This window comes from Ptychodera flava (assembly GCF_041260155.1).
Source record: "Ptychodera flava strain L36383 chromosome 3 unlocalized genomic scaffold, AS_Pfla_20210202 Scaffold_27__1_contigs__length_13241970_pilon, whole genome shotgun sequence".
Taxonomy (NCBI): Eukaryota; Metazoa; Hemichordata; class Enteropneusta; family Ptychoderidae; genus Ptychodera; species Ptychodera flava.
The window spans coordinates 2738859-2763205 of record NW_027248281.1 but is presented as its reverse complement, the minus strand read 5'-3'; the positions used below and the strand labels follow the sequence as shown (position 1 = coordinate 2763205).

General features: G+C 37.8%; 1 protein-coding gene across 1 annotated transcript; it reads left to right on the top strand.

The window, feature by feature from the left end:
* Positions 1–406: 406 nt before the first annotated feature.
* LOC139126176 (gamma-aminobutyric acid type B receptor subunit 2-like) lies at positions 407–22063 on the top strand. The gene is made up of 12 exons (XM_070692225.1): positions 407–574; positions 1166–1396; positions 1754–1817; positions 2098–2175; positions 2954–3107; positions 3394–3529; positions 4068–4181; positions 4885–5007; positions 19398–19575; positions 20041–20204; positions 20601–20708; positions 21099–22063. The coding sequence occupies exons 1-12, from the start codon at positions 407–409 to the stop codon at positions 21174–21176; spliced, it is 1596 nt and encodes a 531-aa protein (XP_070548326.1). The 3' UTR covers positions 21177–22063.
* Positions 22064–24347: the final 2284 nt, after the last annotated feature.

The window sequence follows — 24347 nt, the reverse complement described above, 5'->3', positions numbered from 1 at the left end:
GTGCTAAGTTGATTAGGTCACGTGGTATCAGACGCCTTGTAATTAACATCTTAGGGAGATCTGGAACATAAATGTTACATGTAATTACCTTTTCACACGCGTCATATGGCACAAAATCATAATATAGCACCTGAAATACCTTCTGTTTTAATAACCCGCAGTACGGTGAGATATTTGGGCACAGATTCCACACATGTGACGTCTTCACATTTAACGAATGATTTGATTTGACTTCTCTCTACAAACAAACAATCGAACAAACAAACACATTAACTAAATGATAATGTGTATTTTTCTGAATCGAAATTATCTGACAAGTATGTAAATGTTTCATTCGGTGAAACTTAATTTATTTTCAATTTGGAAGGCCTATCTTGAGGGTATGTACGGTCGTAAGTATGTTTGGATGATTCCTGGATGGCTGAACGACATCAGCCGGGATAGCTGGGATACGTTTGATTGGAAAACTATACCTTGCAACAGGGAACAGGTGCGAGAAGCCATGGACGGCTACATAGGTTTTGTAGCAGATCCGTACTTAGATGATCTGGACGAGATCGACTTCAATGGTGTGGTAGGTTCCAGCCAGCATAGATGGCACACTTGTGAAACATTTTAATTAACTATGTTCTCGTACAATTCAAGTACCAAGTAATCGAAATAAAGATGTCAGTTTTATCACTTGTTAAACAATACCCATGCAGGTTTAAGAGCCAAGATTTCCATATGACAACTTTGTAATTTAAAGTCCAACAATTGAATCATCTGGCAAAGGTTAGTCTATTCATATTCAAGCAATACAATTTAACAACTTTTAGGGGCCGTCTTCCATCCCTGGTTCTCGCATCAGTGCTCGTTGATATTGACTGTTTACGTTATGTTTGTCTTTTCGTCTCCTTTAAAAATGTGTTACAATTAGTTTTTGAGAGGTAAGCCGAGAAAAATTTTTTTGCCCTTTTAAATGTTACCAGAATGCTACAACAGTCACACGCGTCGTGCCAAATGCCTACCAATATGAGCTCTTGCATATTTTTATGTCGGCATTCCATAGAGCTTTGATATTCTTTAACAGTTTGCATCGTTACAATATTACAGATATTCAGCTAAGGATTTTAATGTGAACAGTGAATGTACATGCATTTTTAATGTCTCATCTACTCTGCAGAAACCATCGATTTCACAAAAACAGTTTATTGCATCGATAATGCAATTCAACACGGACTTGATTCTGTGCTATGATACTATCATGGTTATGGCATTAGCAATGAATGCTTCCTTAAGTCTACTCAGCAAACAAACGCCAAGGCAAAGACTGGAAGATTTCACCTACGATAATAAAGACATGGCTAACTTACTTCTACAGGAGATCGTGAAACTCGACTTTACCGGAGCATCGGTAATTATTTCTCATCACTGTGACGGAAAACAACTTGAAGTGCTTAAAATAATGAATAGAGATTTACATGGCTGTAATTCTGCCTGATCCTTGATACACTTCTGAGTTGACGAAATCAAAAAACACTACTCTCATGAAAATGACATAGATACATGAAAGGTACCGATTTTGATGTATTTTTGAACAAAATCAAGAAATGTATAATTCAGTTGGCCTTAGTCTTTGCAATTATCAGGCTATCTCATATTTGAAATAAGCCTATATCAAGTAACGAACTGACATGTTTTTTGGTTTTTTTTCGGACAAGTGATTGAAACTTCAATAAATAATTACAGTGGTTACATAATTTGATTGCAGGGTAAAGTGAAATTTGATGAAAAGTACAGCCGACAAAGCAATGTTGGAATTAAACAATATCGAGGTTGGTTTGTGTTATGACAACTATAGTTGATTGACTTCAACAGCTTACTAGGTCTTTCCGAACACTGTTGGTGTGTACCATAAACCCGGCCAGTATTATTAATTCAAACTCAATTTTGAGCAAAGATCATATATCATGGCCAAGTATCAAAGAACGAACAGCAATTTTACAGCAATACAGTAGGGTCACTCCGTCGTCTGCTGTTTAAGAAGACATTGAGATTGTGTGCAATATCTGAATATGTTACCTTTTCTCTCTTTTTTGGTATTATTTGACATAGAGGGCAACATCACAACAATTGGCAAATACAAAAATGACCTTGGCATTATTGACTGGTATTCAGGAGTTCAATGGCTAGGTAAGTGACAATCATTTAATACAAGACTTCGAATTCAATACAAAATATTAATACTAGCGAGAATTACAGTGTCATTCGTGTAGTAATTCGCAACTCAAAAGTCAATGTTTTGAATGTTTGTTCATCACATGCGCATTGAAACTTCAATTGTCCTCTCCCATAATAAAGACTAAAAACTAGTCTCGGCGCGAAAATATTTTTATTACACAAGCAAATTTGCTCAAAAGTTTATCGATATTTGAAGTTCAAAATTACAGTCATAAATCCAGCTTTTGAATTTTCAAAAACATCAACACTATGACAACTGAACTTTGTGAACAGGTTTCAAAATACACCCACACAAGCTATAAACAAAAAGTATCATCTAGTTGTATTGGCTAAAAATCTGGTTCAAACTCTACGTGATCAGAATTTAGATGCACTTCGAGAGAACGTGCGTACTGCGGTGAAATTCCATATTTACGGTGGCGTCATCTAAATTGTAGTGTTGTGTGTGTGTGTATTATATAACTTCATTGCTAAATGATACAACGGATTGCCCTAGGCTTGCTCAAATGTTCGAATTTGACAATTTCACATAAATATAATGCGTGCATTCCTGTAACATCGTAGCAAAATATCATATCGTGCATTTAAGAATATCTGGTGAAACCGATGATTGCCAGACTGATTCTTGTAGTTTCCCATTTTGTCATCTCTCATCCACGAATCGCATGGCAACACTGTCTACACTTCCAGTCACAGTGGTTAGAAAGCTTTAATCACTTTTTCTCCTCAGGTGGAGGTAAACCTCCTGTTGATGGTATTAAATTGATAGTTGCACGTGAGTCAATGTCACGCGTGCATCGTCTAATAATGTGGTTCATAGCCGGATGCGGTTGCTTGACGGCCGTTGCCATGTTAGTGATCAATACTGCGTACAGAAATGCTAAGTAAGTTTGCTCTATTCTACAAATGTGGATACATCTCAGTCACGTAATCGTATTATGCATTCATTGACATAAAACATGCACAGAGTTGTTATACCATAACGACCGTATGCTTTGTTTTCACTCACATACTCTCATTCTAAATTATGAAGAATGATAACATAATGTTGGCCTTCCTTCTCTTTAATCTATCGGTTAATAATACTGAATGTTTAGAGACATTATTACATCGTTACTCATTAAAGTGTTTAATCTTATCACTGTCGTAATTTTTGCCTTTGTCATTTAGAGCCATCAAAATTTCCAGTCCCGCACTGAACAATTTCACCGCTGTTGGCTGTCTCTTACTGTATGCTGGCGTTTTTATGTTCGGAATTGACATCGGTATATCAACTAATGTACAACTATTACTTGCATCTTGCTGGGTAAGCTGGTTAATAACTTCCATGACATTTATTGTCATTCACCTGAGTACGTCCAACTTTAATGTCTTATATTAAGGGGCATTGACAATGTCATTGTCGAGAACGGTGAACCTTGTGTAATTCCTAAAAAGAATGGCAACATCAGAATCGATAAGTACGGCTACTATACATATTCTAAATCAGAGACGAAGGAACAAGTCTTGAAGCTTAAGTTTGTCATTATCAGTACCAGCTGTATTTGGTGATAGTGTGTGGACTTTCATGTGTATGTGCGATGTATGATAGTGAGCATACGTGCGTGAGTGCTTCACGAACTCTACAACGTGTTGAGCGGTCTCGGTCAGAAAAATGTAACAACTTAGCCGGCTATTGAACCACTCTTTATTTGGGAGTGGAGATTTAGCCGAGCGGTTCTGTCTGTGGCCTCTCAGCTAGGCGACTGATGCCGTATGTTGTGGGTTCGAATCCGATTGAAAACTAGCTGTATTCATAGAATATTCGAGAGATTCTTCATCGAGTATCACTCTCTTTTCACTAGATTCGTTTCATACTGCTTAGTGTCGGACTTTCACTGAGCTTTGGTGCGCTGTTCATGAAAACATATCGAATCCACGTCATATTCAATGAAGCTTTGACTAAGATGAAGATGACCGTAGGTAACAGCTAATTTCTATATGAACATTGTTTGTTGGAATGCCTGCTATTGCTGTCCATTATTAGATTGTCTGTGTTTGTCCCAGCATACACAATTACTCTAATCAGAGAAACCACTATACTCATTACCAGTTGGGCAAACACATAGCTCTCCTTTGGTTTCCGTCAATTAACAATATCTTTATCTGTCAAAAATTAAATGCAAATTTTGAAAAGTATTTGCTTGTAAAAGAATAAAATTTAAATCCACGGATTGCGAAAAAAAGTGAGTAGTAAATTAAGGTACATCTTGTAAATCACTGTCTTACCTCTCTTTATATCGCTGTGCGTATATATATATATACCGGTATATATATATATATATATATATACATATATGTTCTCCCGCTACAAATTTAGCATAGACCGTGGGATTTTGGGATCATCATCTGGTATTTTCCTTTAAATCGTCTTCGTCATGATAAGTTGTATTCTAAAATTTCTTGATTTTTTTCTTTAAAAATGCTTCATCGTCATGGCCGCTAGAACGTTATTTCTAGTATCCTGAAAGTTTGCTAATCATTTTCAGTGATAGGCCAGCAGAATAGACAAGCATATATTCCTAAAACATTACTACACTGTGTCAACATTTGAATATAACCGATAAGCGGTCAAAGCAGCGTTTCAGTGATTCATCTATTTTGGTACACGTTATTTTTCAGAATTTGCAAGACAGTAAACTTATTGGTGGAATCCTTCTTCTAGTATTTGTCGACATCGTTATATTCGTTCTATGGATTATATTGGATGATATGCAAATAGTAAAGGCCAACCTTGAACCAGTGGTAAGTATTGCATACTCCTACCTTGAACTAGTCGTAAGTATTGTCTGGGCACACCTTAAACCAGTAGCAATTATTCCAGTTTGAATATGTCGCAAGATAAAAGAACCGTGTTCACCATATCATTAGAAAAGGAGAAAGAAACGATATAGGTTAATTCTAGTCGTGGCTTTTACGTTAAAAGGGACGATAACGCGTATATTTCTATCCCTAGCCAGTGCATCCTCGTATGAATGTTTAAGAGGTATATGTTATCTTCATTTATAAAATTTGAATCATAATAAACAGCTATTACCTGGTCATTAGGCCGATAGCGTCCGTTTAATACCCGGAGGGGTCATGCGTTACCAGAAACACATTGCTGTTCCCCGAGGCCGTAGGCCCAGGGATCTAGCTTTGTGTTTCTAGTAACACACTGCCACGAGGGGTAAGAAAAAAGTGCTATAGCCCGAGTAACAGCTAGGACATATGTATTTTGTAGCTCATCATAGGCTCATGATGTTTCGTGTTATTGTTTTTTATCACATGAACTGGCCCGAATTCCCACCTGTGTGACGTAGAACAGGACGGATAAGAAATCCGAATTACCCCTGTTGTACGTCATCAACCGGAACTTTTTTCTTGCATGGTACCTTTCATACATGCGGGTCGCGACGTGAACATACTTACATAGACCGATTTGTCGTGATCGATGCCGTGCTCTCATGACACTTTTTCAAAAAAGGTGACCCAATAAATCCACACATGGAAACATAGAAGGCATGTTCAGCGAAATTTCGAGTCGCTAAAACTAGCTGTTCCCGAGAATCGAATGGGGATACCGCCGATCCAGTCGAGTCGCCTCGTAAGGCTCAATGTGGACGTCGTACCTGGCGATCCCGGTTGGCGATAAACCTGAAATCTTCACCTCAACGGAAGTTCAACTGGATAAATGGGTACAGTATAATCTTCGGGAAAGCGACATACAGGCACAGGCGCTTGGCACATTGCTGGGATAATAACCGTATTTTATATGTAGAGTTGATTATTTAGTAAAAGAAACACCGTACGTGAGATATTAGTGTAGGCCTATAGGCCTACATGTTGACAGGCATTATACCGAGTGGCTGTGGCTGCCTGGCTCGGGCCTGGCGAACGCACTGCATAATCATCAATGTGTAGAATGTCTACATGACTTGATTATTTAATAAAGAATAACAGTACGTGATATTACTGTACACGTCGGCTAGCTTAACCAAGCGGCTGTAGCTGCAGGGCTTTGGCCATGGCCCGGCTTGGCCCGTTGTCCACTGCTGCACAGACATAAACTCAAGGCGTGAAAGCTTTTCATAGCCCGATTTCATAAATCAGCGAAATTCAGGATCTCTGAGCGTTTTCGGTGATAAAAACTGGTCATCGGTCAGGTGGTTGCATAAACAATCGATCGACTGGCCCTTTTGCCTAAAATCATACCTTACCCTATGCTACTGGCAAGAAATCGTCCTGAAATCGGCTGAGCACACCAACCCAGCGCCGGCCATTTTGAATAAGCTTCCTGCAACGTACGCGTCCAAAGAGAAGAGCAATTGAAAGACAATACGTCATCTGCCAAGGGTTGTATGCACAGGCGCATACATTGCATGCAGCTCATTCAAAATGGCCGGCGCTGGGTTGGTGTGCCAAGCCGATTTTAGGACTATTTCTCGCCAGTAGCATAGGGTAAGGTATGATTTTAGGCAAAAGGGCAAGTCGATCGATTGTTTATGCAACACCACCTGAACGATGACCAGTTTTTATCACCGAAAACGCTCAGAGATCCTGAATTTCGCTGATTTATGAAATCGGGCTATGAAAAGCTTTCACGCCTTGAGTTTATGTCTGTGCAGCAGTGGACAACGGGCCCAAGCCGGGCCAAAGCCCTGCAGCTACAGCCACTCGGTTAAGCTAGCCGACATGTACAGTAATATCACGTACTGTTATTCTTTATTAAATAATCAAGTCACGTAGACATTCTACACATTGATGATTATGCAGTGCGTTCGCCGGGCCCGAGCCAGGCAGCCATAGCCACTCGGTATAATGCCAGTCAACATGTAGGCCTATAGGCCTACACTTATATCTCATGTACGGTGATTCTTTTACTGAATAATCAAGTCGTATATAGACATTCTACATCTTAAATACGATTATTATCCAAGCAATGTGCCAAGCGCCTGTGCATACAGGCACAAGCATAAAGTCATTCGACGATAAAGTTCCTTCATCATACAAAAAATTCCGTAAATTCTTGCTCGGAATCAAACCTGTAGCGCGGCGTAAGGCTGTAGCGCTAGTATAGCGAAGACATCAACTGTTGAGCTGTATATGCATTGCAGCGCTGTGGAATCCGATGTACTTCGAAAGTTGACTCAGACAACACTCAAAACAGAGTTTCCGTCAAGTAAAATTAGGATGTATCTACGGCTGAGATATATGTCACTGCAAACATCAAAGTCCTTAAGACGAAAACATTGACGACCGAGATCGAGATTAACGATTTGACACCGACATGGCAGAGACCGGTGACGGCAGCGTTGTGGGCATAAAAATGCAATGAGGTACACTCTGTGTGTCATCGAACGGAATCTTTCGCGCTCGCCACGGTCGTAAACTTGTGTGATATTTTGAAAAGCCACGGAATCTCTGAGAATGAGAATTACTGTTTCGATCGTGTCGTTGCATTTACTTCATAAATCTATTTGTAAATATTCTGAATAACTCTGAATACTATGGCCATCCGTCGCTAGCACGATGAAGTTATGTCCACCGTACCGATGGCCGACTTGCCTTGGCATCGGTACAGCGCGAGACAATGATTGACAGGTTCACGTGACAGAATTCGTATGTCTGGTTGGTGGAGATACCATTTGATGTAGCAAATTTCAGCTTGATGGGATTTATGAATGAAAGTATCTCCTAGGTGACGGGCCGCTTTACTCTTTAAGTGAAAGTAATCCGCGTAAGTAAAACACAAATCGTGACGAAATTCATGCAATTTGTCACGATAATTTTGATCCATTCACGTCAAAAGAAAAATAAGAAGACTGTTCATGTGATAAATATATAATCCTATGGTATTTTTCTCTGTTTGACGTCATCGTATACGAGTGTTTTTCGCGGAGCCGCATAACTTCTCGCCTTCGGCTCGAAGTTGTACGGCTCCGCGAAAAACACTCGTATAAGAAGACGTCAAACAGATAAAAATACCATGGGATTATATATAATAATATGCTTTGATATATATGCAACTCAATAATCAATTGTGAGAAGTTTACTTGGCAATAACTGTGCGCTGGTAGCAGTAATAATAATAATAATAACAAGGCAGTATTGCTGAAGGCAATGAGTACTTGGGCCGTGATAGAGTAATTTTGAGGACAATATATACTACTATTCAAATATGGTCTTGAATTTCCTCCTGTCAATGAGGCAATTTGATTAACTGGTTATTAAATGAAGCAATGGCATGACAACGGCAAAATATGTCTAGCAACTTTTGTGGAGTTTGAGGCAGGGGTTCTTTATTTATAGCGGGAATTGCTTAAACTCCTTAAATATTCAAATTACAGCAAATTTCTTTTGTTCTCGATGGTAGATGTCTAATATTTAGATGGGCATATTTCGATTTCTACCCTATAGTTATCCCTATATACCAAAAATCGGACATCCAGCTCTATTGGCGAGCTCAAAATTAGATATGCGCATAACTAATGAGGTACAATATGTGGTGTCATAAGGTGTCCCATCATACCATATATGAAGGGTGTAGCACTTGTGGTTACTGAGTTGTGGACAAATATATATATTTGAGGTCAAAGGTCATTGAGGTCACGTGACATTTTGTCAAAATAATTGTATTGCTAAGTTATTTCCTATATACCAAAAATCAGACCTCTAGCTCTATTGGCGCGCTCAAAATTATATATGCGCATAATAATGAGGTACAATATGTGGTGTCATAAGGTGTCCCATCATACCATTATGAAGGGTGTAGCACTTGTGGTTACTGAGTTGTGGACAAATATATATATTTGAGGTCAAAGGTCATCGAGGTCACGTGACATTTTGTCAAAATAATTGTATTGCTAAGTTATTCCTATATACCAAAAATCAGACCTCTAGCTCTATTGGCGCGCTCAAAATTATATATGCGCATAATTAATGAGGTACAATATGTGGTGTCATAAGATGTCTTATCATACCAAATATGAAGGATGTAGCACTTGTGGTTACTGAGTTGTGGACAAATATATATATTTCAGGTCAAAGGTCATTGAGGTCACGTCACATTTTGTCATAATAATTGTATTGCTAAGTTATTCCTATATACCAAAAATCAGACCTCTAGCTCTATTGGCTCGCTCAAAATAAGATACGCACATAATTAATGAGGTACAATATATGGTGTCATAAGGTGTCCTTTCATACCAAATATGAAGGGTGTAGCACTTGTGGTTACTGAGTTGTGGACAAATATGTATATTTGAGGTCAAAGGTCATTGAGGTCACATGAAGTTTTGTCAAACAAATTATATTGTTAACTTATCCCTATATACCAGAAATCAGACCTCTTGCTCTATTGGCTCGCTCATAATTAGATATGCACATAATTAATGGGGTACAATATGTGGCGTCATAAGGTGTCCCATCATACCAAATATGAAAGGTATAGCACTTGTGGTTACTGAGTTATGGACAATAATGTATATTTGAGGTCAAAGGTCACCAAGGTCACATGATATTTTGTCAAATGTCTGAGATATCTGCGTGAACCGATGGACTCACTGATGGACTCACGGACAGATATGAGCCAATCTATAAGCCCCCTGGACTTTATCCGTGGGGACAAAAAAACTGTGTCACTGCATCCTTTAGGCAATATGAATACGATGAGAAACTAAATGTTTATTTTTCTTGGCATCATACATGCGAATCTATGGAGAACTGCCTTATACATGGGAGTCTATGGAGGTGTAAACTAAAAAGTCCTCTAACACGGCCAAATTTGAAAGCATTGTGAAACAAATCGACGTGCATCTGTATGGGGTTGGGTACTAGGCGTGAACGGACGCACGGACATGACCAAACCTATAAGTCCCCTCGGACTTCGTCCGTGGTGATTAAAACAACGCAACAGTTATTACAGCTACACCGGCGGTAGGTTCATATCCAGAGCCCCGTACGATCTGCCGCCGTCGCTTGAAAACAATCTCATGCACCCGGCCATATGGGCAGCTGGCCGGATGCATGACTTCCCGGAGAAGGCGAGCTGTCACGTTCAAGCTCAGGATTATTTGTCGATCAAATTTCAGTAATTTACCTTACCTAGATGAAATTTTGTCTATAGGCTGAAATTTCGCCGAAGTTTGACAAAATTACATCGATTTTTCAGGTTCATATGCGACATTTTTGAGTTTTGAGTGCAGACAGAAATAAGTTTTGAGGCAACATGGCTGCGACCCCATGTTGACCCCTAGCCCTGCGTACGATGCTATGTGCTACAGCTAACACACAGCATCGTACGCAGGGCCAGCGAGAGAGTTGCCGACATCGACGGTTATTTACGAGAAGTGAATAAAAGACTGTCATTTTTGGAAGCGATCGAGTAGCTGAGGTAGGCTGGGATACGACTTGAGCCCAAGAACGCGGAATTTCGGCAGTAATTTGGCTTTTTACGTCAAGTCCCAAAATGGATTTGAAGTCACCGACCCAACGTACGGGTCTTTGCAGGGCTGTGGTGAGCGGGGCGGTTAGCTGTTACAGTAGCGAAACACACAGCATCGTACGCAGGGCTAGTTGACCCCCAAGTGAAAATGTGTTCGCGATCAAATCTTCCTATATTTTTTTCAGAATTTTCAACAAAATCATTGCTTCTTACATCTTTTGTAAAATATAAAATACCGTCAATGACGCTGTACCTTCTCTAATGTGTGGCCAGGTCAGGTAATTGGTTGTTGGCATGGAGTTATTGGTAAATAGTTGATGATGTAGGGGCATGAGGTGAGATATGGACCCAAAGAACCCAAAAGATGATTAAATACATCAATCAAAAACAATTCTAAGCTACAGTATAAACTGCCTAAAGATAGTTCAGTGTGGAAAAAAGGTTAAATAATTCAGAAATAAGAATTAACAGTCCAAAATAGTAATGATGCACTTCCGTACTGACCTGAGTGCATGTGAAATACACAACCTGGCATCTGTAAATTAAATGTATACCAAGTGATGATTTTAAGTCACTTTTAACTGTTTTTAAGGGATATTCCAAAGAGTCCTGTGGAAATGATGAAAACGCTTATCTGGTCTTGTGTTTGTAAAACCTCATGGCTGATAATTGTCATAGTATTCAAAAGAATTGAAAGTGAAGAAATTACTGTTTTTAATAGGCATATTTTCCTTGAAATACATGACCATGTAAAGAATATATGCTAAAAGTGTTTAGGAGTAAATTTCTTTTCAAAAAATAATTTAATTTGTGACCAAAGGATTTTATTCTTTGAGTTTACAGATTCAAACATTGCAATTTGTTCAATCATCTTGTGCAGTGCAAAATTTATAAAATGACTGAAAAATAAAAAAAATGGCAGAATTACAGTCTTTGTGATGTAAAATCATGGGTTGACATCACGATAATTGTTAATCTGTTCGAAGTACTTTCTATAATTTAAAAAAATAAAGTTCATACAGAAACGGTAACATATGTTGTCAGCAATGTAGTGTTAATTTTGACTTTACATCAAAATATGCCTTTTTGCTGGATACCAAATATGTAGGCGAAATATTAAAACAGCCGTGTTCAGCAAAATCCACACAACAGCATTGATCCTTTTCTAATTTGATTTGATTTGCTTATGTTATCCTTGTATGACAGTCAGTACAATATGGAACTTGAACACAACACAGTGAATAAGTATGCTGTAAATGAAATGGTGTGGCTGCATCCACATGCAGCATAAGAGTGCCTTTGTCTCTCACAGCCTGTCCCATCCCTGAAAAAATAGTATGGTCTTATATTTGTAATGTTAATAATTTCTGTATTTGTTAAAATGTGCGCATCTCAAAAACTTTTGATCATAAACATTTTCATTGCTTTTTATAGCTGACCAGTCAGTTAACCTGTTTATTTTGAATATTTGCGCATTTTTCTCAGTATTTGACATTTTCAGAATAGCTTCTTATTCATTATGTCATTTTCTAAAAGTGAAAGTGCTCCTTTGTGTGGTCAAGCTTTCCACAAGCATCAAATGTTGTACTTCATATAGGAAGGTCTGCCTCTAGAGGGCGGGCATCATGAATAGTGTTTGTTAGTTATTTCCTCCACATAAACTTCTGATTGTACTGTAAACATTGAACATGGCCGACGTCCGATTTTCCTGTCTAAAACTTTCACTCATTTTCGTTCATATGACTCTGAAACTCCAGGAAACGATTGGGAAGAAAGAGTTATCTTGAAATATTGAGGTACTCGCCAATATTTTGCAAAGTTAAATGAGAAAAAATGCAAGGAAAATGCCGACAGGCTTACACAATGACGGTTTCAGACTTAGAGGCATATGATCATCTGCAGATTATGCAACAGGCCCATATCACGTGAGGCCATGAGGGGATATCCACGCAACTCAGTACCAAACACTAGCGCACACAGGGTGAGCAAACACAAAGTGAGTACCCCTAACGTCAGCTCAGTAGTCTGTAATAGATCGTAGTCAACTAAGAACCTTGGAGAAAGGCTTACATGTAACACTGTGGCTATGCCGCTAAGTCCCTTTTGATTTTTGTCACAGCTCAAAATCGTTCTCCTACACCTCAACCTGAACCATGAACACCCCCACCAGTTTATGATATGACCCATCACAATGGAATATAACGTCAACGGATCTTGACAGACGGAAGTATTGACAGACGGAAGTAGTTGACACCAGCATACTGGTTTTCAACTCTAATACCTTCTCTGTCTATAAATAGACACGAGAAGGTAAAAATACTAAATATAAAACTGCGATGTGCCATGTCTCCAGATTTCTAAAATATCGTTCGTTGACCGTTCGACGCAAACTTGTGACGCAGTTGAAATTCAATACTGACCGCCAAATAATCTTAATGAGACGAGATCAGTCTAGACATCCTCCAAATTATCCAACCATTCGCATAGGAGTTCAGCTCGCTTAGAGTATCATAACATTTTTCGGCCTTCTTTTAGATCGACCCTAATATCTCCCATTTAGGAAATAAATACACAAGCTACCTCGACAAAACTTCGTGCACCATCCAAGACCAAACGCACTACAAATCTGTCTTGACGTCATCATCTCCTTACATGGTAATCGGCATACCGTATTTTTTAGCAAAGGGACACAGAATACGTCGGAGTATTCAGTTTCAAAACGTATACATTGTGTGATGTTGTCAAAAAAAGGTCATGTTACTGCAGTGGTATAAATTACAAAACACAAAAGTTCAAATCAGTTTATTTTGGACTGGCTTTACGCAACATTTCATATTGTTTCTTATGCCAGATTTGACCACGTGCTTACTGGCGACCCCTTTCATGCAAATTTTGTGTCAAATGATGTGTTCCCCTGGAAAAACAAACGTACGATTTCTAAATGAAGGAGGCGAAATTTGCCCTCAAGACGCGAAACCACCCCTTAGGGGTGTACCTAGCTATTTTAACGAGCTTCTCGAATCTGCAGCTCTATTTCGAAATGATGGTCTGGTTTTCTCAGCTCAAGGATAAGTGTTCTCCATCGCTGTGGGCATTACTATTCTCAACCGGGGGTACAGTTTCCAGTCGTAATGTTTTTCATTGTGTCCGGGATATAAAACCTTCCTTTTCAAACTTTCTCTTTGATTAACACTAATCCACATCTTGTCAGTGATTAAACATGTTTCAAGTTTAAATGTTAAATTCTGGTCTCGAGCCCTCCTGTTTGACCAAACCAAATTACCCCTCCCACTTTGGCTCGTCCAGTGGGTGTAGCAAGGGTCGTGCCATCGCCTAGGAAACGGAGGGTGCATTAATTGTTGCATTTCGATGCACATTTTGATTATATTCAGAAGATTTTGTGGCCAGAAACTCAGATAGAGAAGCATTTATATTCACATCTCACTTATTCAAGACTGGCTGAGAGCAGCACTTCCATTCAGTTAACATCATTACGCCATTTATTATGCCAAGAAAGATGAAGCCAAGACATTTTGCCCTCCCTGGTCTCAGCCAGAAATGGTTATACCTTACAGATTTTTTCCCACGGAATGAAAACAAATGTACTTGGGCTGAGGCCCAAGTACAATAATAATTAATATAAGTATTATATAGAAATAATAATGCGAATAATAATAGGTTCAATTTCCATGAAAACTTCACCATAGCGGTATTTTGGGTCGAAAAGACCAAATATGATATCGATTTCACTGCCCCATGTTTCCATGGTAACCATTTTAGGGGTTGAAAATTCCAGTTTTTCTAATATTCCATGAAAGTTACTTTGATTGTTATGAAATTATCTAGTGGGGGAGTTTGAGTCAGACAACACAAAAAACAGACTTAAATTAATGTTTCGAGTTGCCATGGTAACCAATGTTGGATTGAAAATGTTACTTTTTCCCTAATTCCTATTAAAGAACTATTGATTGATGTAAAAAATTGATAATGAGGGTTTTTCTGGTTAGCACACCAAAAAAAATCACACTCATTTTAATGTTAGATGTTTCCATGGCAACCATTCAGGAGTAAAAATTACCGGTGTTCCAAAGATTCCACCTAAAATCCAGTAATCAACAGAATGTGTTATATCAAAGGGATATTTTGGGTTAGAAAGACCAAATATCCAGTGTAAAAATCCATTAAATCAACAGAAATATTATACCAAAGGGTTATTTTAGGTTAGAAAGACAAAATATGATATCCATTTTTACCTCTCCTGTGTTTCCATAGCAACCTATTTGCGTTTTAAACTTTCATTTTTTTCAAAATTCCAATAAAAGTAATCCTAGTAACTATGCAAATGCTCTCCTAAGTGTATTTATCACAGCATGAACTCAATGTTCATTTTTGTTTTATGTTACCATGGTAACCTATTGGGAACCACAACTTTTTTTTATTTAAAACAATAGACCCTTGAGTGGGTCTATGTTAAAACATAATTCACTGTTTTTTATTTATTTTATGGATTTCTAAGTAACAACTTTTAACGTTTGTTCTATAATAATAATAATAATTGTAATTTCTTTGCCTTCATTCTAGGAAGAATAATAAAGATAATGTACATTGAGGCCATTCTTGTCAAAATTGTTTTCCGTTTATTTTAGTGTGTTTGAATTAATTTTATATAGACCAGAAAAAATTTTTCAAGCATTTTTAATTTTGTTTCATGCAGTCATCCCAATTAAGTGTTATAGAGTATAGTACCAACTTATTATGCATTCATCGAATTAATTTTATGCCTTAAAATTAATTTTATGTGCTAAAATTAATTCTACTTGTATCTCAAATTAATTTTATGAACCCAATTCCCCTTATTACCCAATGTACCATTATTTATCAGAAGCAGTAACAGTTTTTTTGTTTTATTTAAAACATAATTCACTGGTACTTATTTATTTTATGGATTTATAATTAACGACGTATAATAATGTTCATTTTATAATAATTTATTTTGATTTCTTTGCCTCATTCTAGGAAGAATAATGAAGACAAATTATTTCTGATTCTTTAACTAAAGTAAAATTATGGCCATGTAGTGGTGCATTATTTTTTGTGTGACCTGGCGTGACCCCATAAACTCTATGATTCTGATGATTAGCTAGATCTCCCCTTTCCATGGTAGCAATGGCTAAATTTGAACATGGTCCCTGTATACCTTTAAACATTTTTTTAAACCCAGCAGGCCAAGACAAGGGGAAATATTACAAGTTAAATGTTTCATGTTTAATATTGCCCAGGGCTCGAAATAAACTTTTTTTCCCTGGTAGTCCACTTGGGCAACCATGTTCTGAATGTGGTAGGCCGGTGACACTGGCTGGTAGCCCATGCATATTTTAGATCAGGGGTATCTTTTTCGTTAACCAGACAAGAAAGGGCTATTTTACAAGGTTCTGCCCATGAAGTGAATTTTCTAGTCTTTTGATGTGTATACTTGCACACCTTTAATGCCCAAGGAAACAGGTGTAATGGACGACAGTGGGAGTCAAAAGTTTTGTGACCTATAAACAACCCGTTTCACTCTCACAGTTGTATGCAAATTTTAAAAGTCGCCATGACAACATGACAACAATATGGCATTTTCAGCACTGAGATATACTGTAGCAGGGCTAAAATAGACCTTGGCCCTTCTGTTGGGAGGAGCACTAATTTCCGTGTCATTGTGATTGATACATTATTATCAAAATGCAACGAGAATGCATTTTTATTGGCCATCGATTCCTGTGCCTGTCATTCAAGTACGTCAGTTCAGATGTAGAAACTTTGTTGCAAAGTTCCACCGCACGGCCGGTCGTCTCTAGAACAAAGTCATACTATGGCAAATTTTTACGCCCAGCTGGGTTTGACTGCATTTATCTAGCTCGTCCCAAAGTGACGGACGCATCTTTCAACCTTTCAGCTTGGTGAAAAACGCATTTATTGATTCGCCAAAGGCCTGTGGACTCGCTTATTTTTTGCACAAGTGCTACATGGACATAGGAAAAAGTTGTTGAATACTCACTGTTTCAGTGAATCCGTCATGATCAGAGTTCTCAAATAAAAAATGTTGCCGAGCTCGAATACAAAGGTCTTCTCATTAAATTACGTCATTGTTATACAAGAGTTAGCCAAAGTCTGTCACCCTGATTTTTTCAAAGTTTGGAGAAGGCCGGCATTTCCATCTGAATGATTGGACGACGTGAAACGCAAACTTCCATCGCATATTATCTGGCAATATTTACAGTAGAAATACCGTATACCGTCGCTCCGGTCCAGGTTCGTATAAGCTTATACTCCACAAAATGGCCACAGGCGGCGTGAACTTTCTGAAAGGATTTCCTAAACGTCCTACTTGTTACCTTAGGGACTCACTTGTGATCTCCTGAAAAGTATTCTCTGCAGTAATTCCAGTTTCTGTCAACATGCAAAGCTCAACGACAAGATTATACAGACGACACATTCACGCGCATATTGGCAGACTACACTGGCAAACGAGTGCGCATGCGTGAAGTTGTATTTGCAGCACAGATTTCGCGGAAAAACTCATGCTTTTGCTCTATTTCCATCCCAAAACTTCCTCGATCGCTTACAGTAAATGCACATGAACAAAATAAAAACCCAACAACGTCAGCACAGGGAGAGGGTTTATGGTTTTCGCCACAACACAAATGCCACGCTGAAGACATTTAACATTCTACTGGCATAGACTCTCCACAGTCGCTGTGCCTTGTTTGTGGGCGCCCACGACTGCCACGATGGGCCTGCGTTCAAAGGCTACGCTGTGCAGCTCAGCAGCTGTGAGCGCGCCCTGCCAGAGACGACTGTTGGTTTTTGCAAGTTTATGAATATTCATAAGGGTAGTGATGTCAAAAGAAACACCTATCTGACTGGGCGGAGAGAATATACGTACGACAATTAGAAGTCACCCCTATTGACAAAATTAAAATAAACAACACCTTTTTCCTATTTTTCAGAATTCCCACAGCTTCAATAAATTGTTATTAGATTTCTATATAATACTTATAGCCCCTAAACTTGTAATAATAATAATAATAATAATAATAATAATAACAATGATTTATTTATAAAGCGTCTATATCCACTGCGATAAAAAGTGATCAAAGACGCTATAAAAGCACACTACTATTTTAAAAATGTAAAATGTGCATGTAAATTGAGAAAAGTTCACAACTAAGAGAAAAAATTTACAAGTAATAAAAATTTAAAATTCAACAAAAACAACACATTGCACAACAACTTACGTGGTAACCTTAAATCGCCAAAAAAGGACATAAAAATTAACTAAAGGTTAATTTAAAAAGGTTCGTCTTAAGGTTCGATTTAAAAGAAGAGAGAGTAGGGGAGCATCGGATCTCAAGTGGAAGATTGTTCCAAAGAACAGGTGCCGCAACACTGAAAGCACGATCCCCATATTTCTTAGTACGTGACCTATTTTGGCAGAGTATAAACTGATCAGCAGATCTCAAATTACGATTCGGAACATATAAAGAAATCATGTCATATAAGTAGTTTGGAGCAATGGAATGGATACATTTGTAAGTGACTATTAAAATCTTGAAAATTATGCGTTGAGAAACAGGTAACCAATGTAATTGCTTAAGTACAGGGTGATATGTGAAGTGGGTTTGGAACGAGTGACAATTCTGGCAGCAATATTCTGAATACGTTGAATACGATTAATTAAGTGTTTGGAAAGACCGAATAAAAGAGAGTTACATGAATCAATACGAGATGTAACAAATGCGTGGATTAATTGCTCTGTGGCAGATTTAGAGAGATACTTCCGAATAAGTGCAATGCCACGTAAATGAAAAATGGCTGAACGGCAGATCTGACCAGCATTGGGCTTCATTGTGAGGCTAGAGTCGAGAGTGGCTCCCAGGCTCTTGGCCTGAAAGTGAACAGGAATCAAAGTATCACCAACCCTAATTTCTCTTATCCCCTTCTCAGGCTGATTACCGGTAATTGCAGAGAAGGTTACAAATTCAGTTTTCTCATCATTTAGGCAGAGAAAATTTTCTGACATTAAGGACCTAACCTCTGAGATACATAATTCAAGATTACTAGCTACCCTTGCAGCCTTGTAGTAATGCCATTTTCTTAACAAAATATACGACGCAACGTTTTTTTTGTATTTGAAAGTAGTATTGTCGAGAATCTGTTCAAGTTTCTACACTATTGGAATGGAAATTTGCTGTTTCAGTCAGAGCTCGTCACTCATCAACGGCGCTCATCAACTTGTAGTCACTCGCTATTGTTTCAAAGCTGCAGGCGACACTATGAATCGGGTCACGTGACCGGAAACTTTTTCAAAGACAATCTCCCTAAGGAAATAGTCTTTTAAACCCCCTCTAACGTCCTATTGTCCATTCAGTGGGGCTAGACATCTCTATTTTCTCATCACATTACGCATTCTGGCGAGAGAAAAAAGGAATGAGCATGTGGAATATTATAAAAAATATTATACAGAATTTGGAAATGTCCACGCGTATGACAAGATTAGTTGTAAGCTTTATCGATGTAAAACAAACAAACAAATAAGTGCGATCAAAAGAATAAAGCAGTAAGCTTACACACATCAAATTGTGAAAAGACCAAAATGCAAAGAGTTACATTTTCCTGACGTAAAATTTGGTCTTCTGACATCACTCTCTATTCTATTCTATTATAGTTTGACGAGACCAATCCTGAATTGGAGATCTATTTGGTTCCTGAAATCTATCACTTTTCTTCCAGGCATTCGCTTTATTTTTCCATTGCCCTATATTGCTATAAAGGCTTTATACTTCTTTGGGGCGTATTTCTTGCCTGGGAGACAAGACGGGTCTCTCTCACACAACTCAACGATAGTGAGTATACATCATGTGTGAACATCCACGATCTATTAGCGTTGTTGGATTTTTTTTTCTATGGAGATCACACCATTAACTTTCCATTTTATTTCGTATGACATATCCTAACATTTGTATTCGATATGTAAATATTAATATTAAAATCACTTCAGGTGTTTAGATACAAATGAATGCTGCTCTCTTTTACATTCATATGAAGATGCCCGTTCCTAAAGATTTATGCATCTTAGTGATTATCAGACTCAAATTGTGCTTTATGTGTGTACCATTAGTTAGAACTAACATGCCTCAGAGTTTGATTTGCAAGGAGTGCTTTATGACAGAACATGTTGTAAATGAGTGATTATGATGCTTGAGATAGCTATGTGCAAAATAAAACGGTCACGATGTCTATTTGTGCCAGTAATATGAATCTAAATTCCCTGAATTTATCTTCATTTTTATTTTGTTCATTTATCCAAGGTACGTACATCGCACTGTCCATCTATACAGTCTTCGTTACCTGCACTATCGTACTTCCGGTTCTCTATCTGAAAGGAAATGACGTCACCTTTACGTTTACTTTCCTGACAACGGCCATTATCATCGTCAGTACAGCGATATTGTTACTGGTGTTTGTACCAAAAGTATGAGTTTTGTATTTCACACATTATTGCAGTAATATGCTAATGAACTTGTTTAACTCTTTCACATGCGTGTCTACAGCTATTGTGGATATAAACAAACACAACATAAACACGATGACGGGATCGAATACTTTGCAGCAGATAGTGTTTGTAAAAATATACCATACGAAATAATTCTTGATTTGAGAATTTTTTTTGCTCCTAAAATGGTATGCGCAACTTAAGGAAATGTATTTAAAACCCTGCATTGTCTTCCGATGTATTTGCGAAAATATCCTCTCCGAATATTGGCAAAAATTGATATACCAATCTTTGCAGACTTCTAATGATTCAAGTGATTTATCAATGTGTCATTGTTGTAGACTGTTAAACTGCACGATTTATTTTTATTGGTAGATTCTACTTCTGACCAAAGACCCCGAGTCTCTGACCATCAGTCTCATCCACATATCGAGTTCATTGAACTCTCGTGACACAAAGGATACCAGGAGCGTGTACAGAAAGGTAAGACAGCTTTGAGTACTCAGAACTGTAAAAAAACCATCGATAAAAAAGTTTAGAAGGAATGACCAAGATTTTGACAAATACTTCTTCTACACAGTACTATCATTTCCCAGTCAATAAATATTTTGTTCTCTATTTGTTATGGAATTACAAATTTAAGACAATTTGGCCATGTCTTACTCAAATACATGAACAATGTTTAAACAGTCATACCAGGTAATGACACAAAAAATAGATTTTTTCCCAAATTGAGTCTGTTATCGCCATGGTAAAACCTTTTATCTATACTTTAAGTGAAATTCATATTTATAACTCGGGATTACATATCGCTTTTGTTTGTTTCGTCATCGGTGCTAAACTGCTCATCTTTTATGATTTGTTCTCGGTAAGAAAACTGAAGAATTGCTACATCTACGAAGACGCCTCATGTCTAGCGGAAATCATGAATCCTACGTCACGCACCTGTAATTAAAATTTCACATAGTTTTATAGCATCAATATAATAACACAGAAAAAACTTGAGGCAGATGTTGAACTGGATGACATGTTGTGTAACAGAGACTTAAAGGCCTAATGGCTGTATCTTTTAACATTATTTTTGTGATTTTACTTCCAAACTAAAACAAGCTTTTGGGAATGTACTCATTGAGTGGTGTTTATATACAAGTAGAAAAACTGTCCATTGGGACTGCATGTGCAATTTTGAGCAAGATAAATAGTAAACGTTTGCCCAAACAAAAAATGGCGCCCTCGTGCAAACAAAGCCAAAACACTGTACGTCATGCATATCTGTATTGGAATCTTTACAGAAACAACAGAGTAGTCAAATATAATGCATAGTGCTAAATGTCATCCACTGGGACATCATATGCTTTGTTTTCTTTGTAGTATTTTCAGATTTTAAAAATGGCGAGAAATCAAAATAACGGTTAAAATTCAAATTTATCTCCCCAATGTTTCAGTAGTAATTATATAAAAAGACTATATCCTTTAAATTTGTAGAATTTAAAGAAAATCAGAGAAAATATAAAGCCTTTTTCAGGTCAACAAATTTCAAGAGTTACAGCTACAGCGGCTTTAATATCAAAGACATTGTTCGAACCATTTGGGTCAATGATTCTTTTACTTTTGAAGCCTCATTGTAAAACTTGTCAACAGAAAATTTGTGAAAATTGTCAAAGTTCTCCTTGAGTGGTCTCCTTTAGTTGTTTTCTTGGCTTTTTGACAACTAAGGTCACTTCAATGGACCCACTGTTTTGTTTTTCTTTGGTCATGTAATGTTTATTTATACCGCAACGTTCCGCTCTACATTAAAGCTTCATCAGATAGTTCAGAAATAAAAAGATGTTTGGTATTATACAGAATTAAAGTGCTTGAGCTGTGTATGTTTGCAAATAAATTATTTTGTCCGCAATTTTCTGTCGAAACTCCAGTAAATGAAGTTGAATGCATGTTACAGTATTAGATTGACAAAGCAAATTTTAATAATGACAAATCCATGATTACGTAAGTATGAGTCATTTTTCCTGAACAAACTCAACTTTTAGTAAATTTCAATAAAATATATATCTATTACAAAGTGAGATTTTCCTCACACAGCAGATTTTAATTTTTCATTGCTGACAATTTTGTCGATGTGAAGTTTTGTTCTTGAGCCACGACATTGGAACAAAAATACGACAGTAGAGGCAAACCGGTGTTTCCTTTTACCTCGTCTTTGCTATGCTCCCGTCACTCAGCGAATTGCCTTTCAGAGAAAAGACGTTTACGTGGATTCCAGTCACCACTACAATAATTATGTACTCTTAAGGTTTAAAATCTCAATGGAGACCCTATGTGACAGAATCAAGCCATAGGCTACATGTAAGCTTAAATTTGACGAGTCACTTTGCAACCAATGGTTATGTTCCGCTACGTATGACAACAGCAGTCAGCATGCTTTGATATTCGTGGTTCGTATATTGCCCTGACATCATTTCACAGAAGCGAAGTGCCTGTTCTCTATTTCCCCCTGAATGACGATAACACTGATACAAAGGACTGTTATGGCGCCCAGTCTACGAAATTAATGGAGTGTCGATGCATTGTGAAGCACAGGACACGGGCGGCAAGTTACATGCACTGAGAGAGGACTAAAAATACCCCTGCCCTGCCCTTGTCTGTGATGCAACATGGCAAACGCTTGAACTCATCTAGAGTGAAAACTTGGCAGATCGTCCATGTAGCCGACACGAACACGAAGTGTCTGTTACCGGCTACCAAAAACTATGAAAAATAGTGAAGAATGAGCTACAAAATCACCGTCAGTTTTAAGTTGCAGGTAGAATAAGTCTGTGCCTTTGTAATAAAATACTAAAAAAATAGTAGAAAGTGAGCAACCAGCTGAAAGTTAGTCGAGGAGACCTTTACTACATATCATTTGCATCTCATTGTCGGCTACATGGACTGTGTGCCGAATACTTGCATATCCAGGGTCACGCCGAGAGTTCTACCTATCCAGCGGACTTGTCAGTCTGATAAATACCTATACCGCTGGCTGCGTTGCTCACGAAAATAACGTCAAGTATGGGATAATGTTTCAGTCAGAATTTTGACTGCATATTAATTAGCAAAGTCACCTGACAAGATCATGTGATCATCACATCTGTACAGCGGCAATCGCTAGCTGGGAAATTGGATTACGAAACATCGAACGTTGTAGTTGTTTGCAATGCTTCACTCTTAAGTCCCCGATATGATAGTATTTGGAGGTGAAATAACGACTATGATCTACGATTGTTTTTTCTCAGACGTTACCTGGTAACCATGATGACCTTTGGCATGTACTCACTCACTTTCAGGGGCAAACGAAATCTAAGTTCGAAGTTGGAAATAAATTTAATGCAATCACTGCGCTCGTAGTATTGACAAATGACAGTCATGCTGACAGTAGCCCATGTACCTGACCCTTATTTCGTGAGCAGTGCCGCCAACGGTAGATATAAATAAGCTACCTAGCGGCCGATATAGCTCCCGCTGTGTTCTGTCGAGAATAAATATTTTTGACATGTACAGTGTTGATGAAGAAGGTGGAAACTTTGCTAGCTCATTTCAGTGGCCACACAAAAAATGGCACGATAGCTGCAAAAAAATCACAATCGAAGATTTCATCATAATTTGAACAAATCATATTGACATCGTCCCTCAGAACATATCAGCCAAAGCTATCAGAGTAGTAGTTTTTTGAGAAGTAAATATTTTGACCAATAATGGCAAAAATTACCCCAAAAACAAAAATTGCAGATTTCATCATAATTTCAATATATCACATCAAGTTCATCTCTAGGAACCTGTATACCAAGTATCAAAGCAATCAGACGAGTACTCATTGAGAAACAAATTTTGGACCAAAAATGGCAAAACTTGCCCCGTAATACAAAATTGCAGATTTGATTATTATTTCAATATATAACATTAAGTTCATCGGTAGGCACCTGAACACCAAGTATCAAAGCAATCAGACGAGTACTCATTGAGAAACAAATTTTGGACCAAAAATGGCAAAAATTGCCCGAAAATTACAAAATTGAACATTTCGCCATACTTTGAATATATCACATTTTGCTCATCCGTATGAAACAGTATACCAAATATGAAAGT

Excerpts from the sequence above, each read along its gene's own strand:
- LOC139126176 (XM_070692225.1), top strand. The coding sequence starts at position 407 with ATGATTCCTGGATGGCTGAACGACATCAGCCGGGATAGCTGGGATACG. Across the intron at positions 1,397-1,753 it reads TCGACTTTACCGGAGCATCG|GGTAAAGTGAAATTTGATGA; the intron begins GTAATTATTTCT and ends ATTTGATTGCAG. Across the intron at positions 3,108-3,393 it reads ACTGCGTACAGAAATGCTAA|AGCCATCAAAATTTCCAGTC; the intron begins GTAAGTTTGCTC and ends TTTGTCATTTAG.